Source organism: Chiroxiphia lanceolata, chromosome 1 (assembly GCF_009829145.1).
Source record: "Chiroxiphia lanceolata isolate bChiLan1 chromosome 1, bChiLan1.pri, whole genome shotgun sequence".
Lineage (NCBI taxonomy): Eukaryota > Metazoa > Chordata > Aves > Passeriformes > Pipridae > Chiroxiphia > Chiroxiphia lanceolata.
The window spans coordinates 130115554-130124824 of NC_045637.1; the positions used below are offsets into that span (position 1 = coordinate 130115554).

At 52.5% G+C, this 9271-nt stretch overlaps 1 protein-coding gene across 1 annotated transcript; it reads right to left on the reverse strand.

Moving 5' to 3' along the window:
* Nucleotides 1–4868: 4868 nt before the first annotated feature.
* Nucleotides 4869–8890, reverse strand: DLX6 (distal-less homeobox 6). The gene is made up of 3 exons (XM_032675377.1): nucleotides 8173–8890; nucleotides 7016–7209; nucleotides 4869–5241 (listed from the first exon to the last, which is right to left on the reverse strand). Exons 1-3 carry the CDS (start codon nucleotides 8531–8533, stop codon nucleotides 4990–4992), a joined length of 807 nt encoding a protein of 268 aa, XP_032531268.1. The 5' UTR covers nucleotides 8534–8890; the 3' UTR covers nucleotides 4869–4989.
* Nucleotides 8891–9271: the final 381 nt, after the last annotated feature.

The following is a 9271-nucleotide window of genomic DNA, read 5'->3' on the forward strand; positions in this document are numbered from 1 at the left end:
GCCCAGGCCAGAACCCGCGACGGATTGAGCGCTTGGCGAAGGGGAGTCTGGGGATGACTTCTCGCTCCCCTCCCGCTGCCGCTCCCAGAGAGGCTGTCTAAACCTCAGCCTGGGCTTTGCAGGATGGCTCATCCAGCTTCGGCGGGCCAGATCCTGACCCGTCTCTGTGCTCTGTAGTGGCATCGTCTTCCTGGCTGCGAAGCTGGCCCTCCATTCAAGGAGATCTTTACAGTCTCCTCGATACGCACCATATAACACGTTTTATAGGGCTTTTACCTCGCGGTATCCACTGAGCTTTCCTTTCTTTGAGGTGTTTTCACTAATTCGCATGGAGAAAAGGGCACAGAGAAAGAGGTGCCAAGCGCGGCTGCGGCCCGGGGAGGTCAGCAAGGGCCGGGGCTGGCAGCCGACCTGCCCACGGGGCCAGCTCCGGGTGCTGCCTCCCTGCACCCGGGTCCTGCGGGGCCCGGCGGCAACGGCGCTTTGATGATTTAGCCCATTAAAAAATGAAGCGGGTTTTTGTATTTCGTGTCCAGGGTTAATAAAAGTTAATCAGGAGTCGAAAGCCAACTAACCTAGTGAGTTAACCTCGCTAGCTGCAGGTAGTCCTGTTAGCCAGGCTCTTTTGGTTAATTAATTACAATTGAGTCGGTTTTGTGATAATTTCCCTAAGGACCCCTGAGGACGGGTGCACGGGAGCGCAAAAGGCCTCGGACTCCACAGCCGCCTGGAGAGTCCCTGGCCCCGCAGTCCCGCATTCCACACTCTTCTCCGCCCGATTCCGAGTCTCCCGAGGCTTCTTGCCCGAAAGTGACGTTCAGTCACCTGAGAGGAGGCACACGACAATGGCGAGCCCACTTTTGGGGATGGGTGGAGAGCGCGGGGATTCTTCGGGTGCCAGGGAGAGGCTGCCGGGGAAGAGCCGAGCGAGAGGTGGACTCATGCAAGGCGGGAGCCGAAGCATCAGCCCCTGACTGCACATCAGGCTCGCACTCCTTGAGATTTGGACACGTAACGCTGCAGACCACTGATTTGCTGTTTTCTTAATTCCCGCTCTTCTCATTCCCTATGAATCAAACAGTCTTTTGTCCTTCAGAGTTTGATTTGATCGCTACTGTTCACATTCCACTTTTGTATTTTTCTCTCCCTATACCATTACTCATTGAGTGCCCCGTGAAATTACAATCGTACATTTTCAACTCAGCAACCCATTTGCAGTGCAAAAATAGGGTCTAAATAATGGCTGAATTAGCCCTACTGGACAGTTTCAGATGTAACACTCTGTAATAATTATATTGCAGGCTGGATTAGGATGCTATTATCATAATCTGGACGTTTACAATTATCTGTAATTTGCAAAGATGCGCCAGGTCTTGATTACAGCAGGTTTTTTTTTTATCAAGCTAACCATCACTAAACAGTGACAGTAATAACAGCTAATTTTGCTGGCAATATAAGAGGTGCTGGGGTGTGCAAACAATTTCACACCTGGATGTGCTCACTCAACCAAGAATATAGAGAAAGAGCTTCTGCCCTGAGACTCAGAAAAATATTCTCCACTGCTTCTGTTCAGTATAGATTTCTAGACCCCGATCCTTGCTTAGCAGATTTTCACAGGGGTAAGTTTTGGGGCTCGCTTGGGTTTGGGGTTGGTGTGTGACTGCTCCGCGCCTTGCCCGTCGAGGCACGCTCCTTCTTTACTCGTTCCCCCAATTTCGCGGTCATTCGCGCTCCGGTGTTTTTCCTCGGCGGACGGACCCCGACAGGTCCGCTCCCCCTTTCCCTCCGGTGCTGCCGGGGCGGCGGGCGGCGCGAGGCGGGGATGCTGCGGGGGCCCCCCGGCTGCCGGAGGGGCGGCGCGGGACTCGGCGGCCGGCGGAGAAACCATGCGAGCCCGGGGCCAGACCCGTCCGCCCGTGCCCGCAGCGGGGCGGTGGCAGCGCGCCTTTCCGCGCCTTTCCGCGGCTCCCCGCGGCGCCCGTCCCGCGGCCCCGGGGCGGCGAAGCCCGGCGGCGGGCGGGCGGTGGCGGAGCCGGCGCTGGCAGCCCGGCGGCAGCAGGTTTGGCGCTGGCGCGGGGATTTGCCACTGCTCCATCCATAGATGACGCTGTTTCACGAGAGTCTCCCGGGGTGTGGGAGCGCGAGTGGGAGCCGCTGCTGCCATTCGCTCACACCCCGCTCCCGGGAAGGCCTGCCTCTCCCACCTTCTCCCACACTACGAAGCTAATGGGGCTTTTTTATTACTATTATTATTATCGTTTATTTGTTCGCTTGCTTGCTTGTTGTCTGGGCTTTCTTTAAGCCTATTTGAGAAATCACGCGTGGGAAAGTAGGGCACGACTCACCGAGAGGGTTTCCGCACCGGCACCCACGCACGCGTGCAGGCGAGGACGAGCCCCCCGCAAGCCCACGAGAAGCAGCGAGCCTCCCTCTCCCCCCGCCCCCGGGGGCGGACCGCCAGCTGCCGGGCCCCGCTGGGCGGGTGCAGCGAAAGGGTTAAGGCGGCTGCAGAGGCCATGGGGGCCGGGGCCCGTCGGGCTGGGCTCGGCTGGGCTGGGCTGGGCTCCCCGGGCTGCGGGACTGGCTCACCAGGGCATCCACCGCCCTTCTGCGGAGCGAGGGCGAACCTGCACAGGGGCCGGCGTGGGGGGGTGTGAAGCGGGGTTTTCTGAAAGATGCACACGATGCTGTTGGTTTAAATGTATGGTAGCTTTCTCTCCAGTGTCATTTGAATAATTCAGTGAGCCCCACTACCAGCTGTACTTCTGAAGCCTCTTCCATTCTTTTCAGCATTATAATTTTGGTTAATTTTCAATTTTAGGCCCTACGTCTCTGCAATTTGTGTATGAATAACAGAATAATTTTCCTCTTTTGTTTCGCCTTTCCTGTTCCTGAATCTAAATAAAGATGGCTTTTTAGTATTAAAAGTGGAAGAAAATTACAGGTAATTATCTTTGACGGTAAAAACGCTGTAATCAGCGGGCTACATGAAAAATTACTCTAATTATGGCTGCATTTAAGAGAATGGAAAAAAACCTTCTTGTGGATAAAAACCTTAAATTGTCCCCAATGTCTGCTTCAAATTGGATGGCACTGCAGCTGGAGGCTTTGTTCAGAATTGATCCTGGGGAGCTCTGAACCCAAAGTTTCACAGTGGGAAGGGGAAAAAAAGAAAAGAAAACATTTTTCCTAATGTAACAATACGAATGGTAGAAAATGACAAGACTGATCGGTTTTAAACCACTCTGAAGACTGACTGAGCGTGGAAGTTGCTCAAAAAAAAAAACAAAAAAACACCCCCCAAAAAACTGGTATATTGGTAAGTAGTCTTTGCTTTGTGTCTAATTATAGTGACTGTCCTTTTGCACGACTGTATGTAGCTGTCATTATATGGAGCACTCTGAGGATCTCTATTGACTTCTGATAAATGGCTCAGTGGTTTCAAGGTTCATAATTTGAAGGATGCCCAGGTCTCTAGCCATTAATTCTCGCAGTATGGGGCACCCAGCTTGGATGAGGAAAGGGCTTTTCATTGTCAGTAGTTGCTGTGCTTTCCACAAACTGGTGCGGCTGGAGCTGGCTGGACAGCGTGTTGTGTGCCTGGGCACCTCTCAGGGCTTTGCAAAACATTCCTCGTCTTGCATTGTCTGCTCTTTAAAAACAAAGGAGGGTGCCTCCTTTCTTAATAATTTGGAGTCTCCAACCTTTGGGAAGAAAGACAGGGCTCTAAGCTTTGCCTCGGCGAGAAAGCTCAGCTCAGCTGAGCAGCGGAGCAGTGAAATCGCAGTAGAAATGGCCGGATGGTTAGGAACTTCTTCTAGGCGTATCTTTGTGGACTCGGTATCTCCTGTCTTTAAGTCGTAGCCTTAAAACCAACCAAACCACCAGCTACCCCTCCCCTCCCCCACTTCATCTTTTCTTTCTTTGCTCGCAGATTTATGCTTTGTTAGGGGTCTCTGCGCACAGGCAAGCGGGGCACAGGGTCCCGCTGCCCGGGTTGAACTGGGGGGGCAGGTCGGGGGAGATGGGGATCCGCTAAGGTGGAAATATGAGCCAGGCGGGCATTTTGTGGCTTTTACTCTCTATATATGAAAGAAGACAAAAACATACAAAGTATATGTACAACTAAAATTCAACAATATATACAGAAAGGTTGCTCGGGGAAAGGTCCCTCTTGCTCAGTGGGTGAGGCTGCTGCCGGGCAGCCCCGAGCCTTCCTTCCCCAGCCCGCGGCGGCGGGTCTGACTGTGAATCCATCTCTCTGTCTTTCCTTCTCGTCTCCGGGAGTCTGTCCGGCTGTGTGTGGGTGCAGGTCTGTGCGGATGAGGGGGCTCTTCACGTGAGAGACGGTGGTTTCTTCTGAGCCGCAGCCCATTGCATTTTGAGAAAGCATGCATGTTTTGCTTCGTGGTAGTGTTCTAATCTTACAGTACATTTTCAGTTTTCAACCAGTTCTCCTTTTTTCCTTTTTTTTTTTTTTTTTTTTTTTTTTTTTTTTTTTTTAAATCCCTTCTTCTCTCTTTTAATCCTTTCCCCAGTCTGGATTTGGTGAATAAAAATGAAGGAGCTTTGACTAGTCTCTTTCATCATGTAATGTCTTTAGCTCATTAAACAAGTAAAAACGGCTGCCATTGTAGATTCAGGTTCTTGTGGGCAAAGTCTGTAAAAAGTTTGTTTTGACATATACTCCACCGAGAAAGAGGCTGGTGCCTTGGAGTCCAAAGGAAAATATCCTAAAGAGAAGTGTCTTCTGTGCGCCAGAATGAAAATTGTGTCTTTCTGTTCAAGATCAATCGCTGAGGATACTTAAAAAAAAAAAAAAACCAAAAAAAAAAAAAAACAAACAACCAAAAAAAACACAAGCCACTGTCTCTTTGCCGCATCTGCAAGTTCACACAGAGCCTGTTTGCTGGCACGGCTTGGCAAAGCAGGCGAACTTCTTGCCATGTCGAGACGAGGCGTTCTTCGGGATTATTTCTCTTGGACAATTCACATCATTTGTGGTCTCTGCATTGTGTCTTGATGTGGAGAAGAATACCAGTGAGAATAGCCAGGCATGTAGCTGTTGGGAGGCATATTGACTCCCTTGGCAGAGGCTGAAACGTCCCAGACTGGAGGCAGAGCTGGAGAGCGAGGGGAGAGGGCAGCCGAGCCTGGCAGAGGGTCGCTCTCGTGGGGGTTACTGCCCTGCTTCAGCAGCTTCTTGAATTTGGAGCGCTTGTTCTGAAACCAGATCTTCACCTGTAAACCAAAACGCAGCAGATATTAGGCTACCATCAGTGCCCAGGGCACAGCAGGGGAGACCCCGGGGGCCATGGGCTGCTCCAGAGAAGGTCTTGAGCGCACACGCCAGTCGGGTGTGGAGTTGGGGATGGGAAGGGAGGGAGGAAGGAAGGATATCTACAGTTGCTCTTGGGCTCTGGATGCCGCTGGAGAGAACAGGGGAGGCAGACCAGAGCTGGAAAGCGAGAGGGATGCGAGTTTTAACCTGGAACGTTGTTTTCTTTGCACAGGCCAGATTGTTCAAGCTGAAGCAGAGTACGTATTCTGAGGTCTCCTGCTTTAGCACCTCATTCAGAATTTTGGAGGTCATTTGATCATTCGGGCAAACTGTTGTCAAACACACGCAATCATATGATTTTGTGCCAGGATACAGGAGCCAATAGACAAAGGGCATCTTACAAAGAAATCGTGCATCCGAAATCCACACGATCAGATCAAGTGGTCCATGCTGCTGTGATGGGGAAGGAGGCAAAATGGAACCAGGATTGTGGCTTTATTTTAATATATATTTTCAAAGAAAGAATAATTTTATTTTCTAGTGAGTAATTGGATGTCAAGATTGCTTTGGGTCTCATCCTGCTCCTAACCCAGTAGAACAGGAGCCTACACTCGATAAGATGTGCAAGGATCGGGCCCACTAGCAGATCAGAATTATTATAGAAATTATATATACCTATATAGACATGTATACACAACGCATTTTTTAAATCAATCAAACAAAGGAAACAAAACCCCCATGTGTATTTGACCTCGCAAACTTTGCAGACGTAATGTTATGAGATAAGCAGGAGTGCTCCTCTACTAGTGTGCTCAGGATCGGGCCACTGAAACAAATCTATGTGTGTGAGAGAGAAAGCGAGACAAAAGTGAAACAGAGTGTGCAAGCTAAGGATACTAAAAGGATACTTCATTTGCAAAACCATCAGGTCTATTGCCATCATTAATGTTTACTGAGTATTTAAAAATCGCTGGCTGGAAGCAACTGTTACCAATGACAATGATAAAATCCTGAAGTTATTTGTTAAGCTCATAAATTCACATGATAACATTTTACCCGATTTGATCCCATCTATCCATGCACTTCTCCACAAACCCCAGCTTGGGAAGCCTGTAATGTCTCACACGTCTTTCAAGTTTAAATTAGCAGAATGGCACAGCTATTCCAACCACACTTAACTATGGCTTAACCTGCCATAATTTTGTACACGGCTGTCTTTGATCCTCAGATCTATTATCACCTTCCGTACATTTTGCCCAAGGCTAACCACTGCATTTGCGTTAGTCATCCAAGGTGAATTAACTATTGATTTTACAGGTATTTCCTAACGCGTCCCTGCTTCCCCTCTACCTACATATGTTGCTACGAGGCAGCTTTGCTTTTAGCTCTACCTCAGGCCCAGAGATTCCTTGCCTTTGTTTTGTTCTCCTTTTCATAGTTGAGCAATTGTATCTCGGTGCTGGAATTATCCGAAAATACAGGCAATTTTAAAATGTTATGTGTGGCATCAAAAGGGAGCGCTTGCTCGCCAGACGGCTGAGGGAAAGGCGCTTTCAGCTCCTTCTGCGGTAGCCCGGTCTCTGTCGCGCATTGGGTAAGTCCTAGGACATAGAGATGGGGATCGTGTGCATTACCTTTTCTACCGTTCCCGACAGAGGTTTAGGGAACATCATACTTTGCTTGGCCTTTATTGCTCGAGCAGGATTTCAGTCATTTGGGATTCCCAGTAATTACCTGTGTCTGGGTAAGTCCTAATGAAGCTGCCAGTTCAGCTCTCTCTGGAAGTGCCAGGTACTGGGTCTGCTGAAAGCGATGATTTAAAGCCTGGAGTTGTAGGCTAGAGTAAATGGTCCGAGGCTTCCGAATCTTTTTCCCTTTTCCATTAAATCTGATTTCACCGTTTTCAATCACTGTGGTTTTTTGCTGATCTGCAAGCAAAACAACACAGCTGAAACATCACCCTCCTTAGCTATTAAACGCGGGTATTTTGACTGCTACGGCTCCTAAAACCGCCGAAGCCTGTCCCGACGCATGTTCAACCCCATCGCGTACACACAAGCTCCGTCTCCTTAAAGGCACGCGCGGCACAGGCTGCTGCCTAGCTACCGGGAGAAAAAACAGCTGTCCGGGCATAGTGGGCACACTGCCTTGCCCCCGGGGAGCAAAAAATAATAATATTTTTAAAAACTTAAAGCGCAGCACTGGCTTTGCAAAGGGATGTCTTGTTCCAGGACCATCCAGGTTTTACTGAGCTAATTGACTTCGCGTCGCCAGTTTGGTGGTCAGTGAACCACCAGTCCGAGACTTTTAACAATGCTTTTCCCCTCCGCCCCCCCCGCCGTGCCCCTCCGGATGGATACGTACGGCTCCCTGAAAAAAAAAAAAACAAAACAAAACAAAACAAAAAAAAAAACAAAAACCACAAAAAAACCAAAAAACCCCACATAAATCAGACGGCCCCCGAGCGGAATGCGACCCGCTCGCCTGGAAACTTTCACTCCTCAGGTGTTAGCAGGAATTTTGCCTAAAGCCGGTCCCGCCGTAACAAAGGAGCGCCAGTCGCAATCTCTCGCCGCCGGCCGGGCAAGGAAGGCGCCGGTGCGCTGCGCCGCGGTACCGCCGGCAGCCGCCGCCAGCGCGGGGGAGCGCGGCGGCCCCGCCGCCAGTACCGCAGCAGTAGGCCCGCAGAGGGGCCGCAGAAACAAGCAATCCCCCACCTTCTCTCCCCGCCTCCCGGCGGATCCCAGAGCTGGCGCTTGCCTCGGCGGGAGCGGGGGGCACGGCGGGGGTCGTTATGCAGGTGCCCGGGCCGGGGGGCCGGGGAAAGGCCCAGGGATGGAGGGAGCGGGGCGAGGAAGTGGCAGTAGGTTGGGCAAGCGGTGCTGGCTCACCTGCATCGTCCGCCCGCGTCTGGCTGGCCGCGCTGCTGTTGTGGTAGGACTGGAGGTAAGGGCTGTGCTGCGAGTGGCTCACGTAAGGGTAGGCGGCCAGCGAGCGGTGGTTGTAGGAGCCGGCGCTGCCGGAGTAGGGCGAGCTGTGATGGTGATGCTGGTGGTGCGGGTGCGAGCCGGCGGCGGAGTGCAGGCAGTGCAGCGGGTAGTGGGCGCCGGCCATGGCCGGCGAGCTCTGCTGGGAGTGGGGCGGCGGCGGCGGCTGCGGCGGCGGCGGCTGCTGTTGCCCGAACTCCATGAAGGCGGATTTGGAGGAGTCTTGCGCGTCCAGCCCGTCAGCCATCGTAGTCATGGTCATCATCAAAGTTTGGGAGGGAGAGCGCGGCGCTCCCCGGCTCGCCCCCCGCGCTCTGCCTCCTCTCTGCCCAGCCACCGCCGCTCCCCTTACCCGCCGCGGCACCGCTGGAGAGGCGGCGGTGATTTAATTTAATTTCTTTTCTTTTTTTTTTTTTTTTTCTTTTCCGCCTTTTTTTTTTTTCCTTCCCCCCCTCCTCTCCAAGGAGCCGTTCTGCGAGGGGCCTCGTTCACTGAGGGAGGGGAGGAAGGGGAGGGCGGTGTGCGGGGTGTGTGAAGGGGGAGGGCGGGCTACTCCCGCCGCTTTTTTGCGCCGCTCTTTTCCTTCATCCCCCCGGCGCGTGGGGTGGGTGTTGTTTTTTGTGGGTTTCTTTTTTTTTTTTTTTTATGGAGGGGGGGCGTGAAGGGTGGGGGGAGTTGAAGGTGGGAGCCGGGAAAGTTGGGACTCCGGCGCTCCGACTTGAAGGGCAGGGACGCGCACAAGTCGAATGGTTCGTCTCCGGAGGGCAGCGCCTCCCTCATTGGTCACTCGGCCCCCTTACGTCATAGCCGGCAGCGCGCGCTGCCCGTGCCCGCCCCCCTTTCCCCCCCCCCTCCCGATTTTCCCCACACGCGCGTGTGTGGAAGAAACGCGCGCGGGTGGGGAAAAGGGGAGCGTCTGCCCTCATTCCCCCATCCCCCCTACCCCCCAAGTCAAACATTCCCCCACTACACGACCCCCTCCATCCACCCACCCACCCGCGCC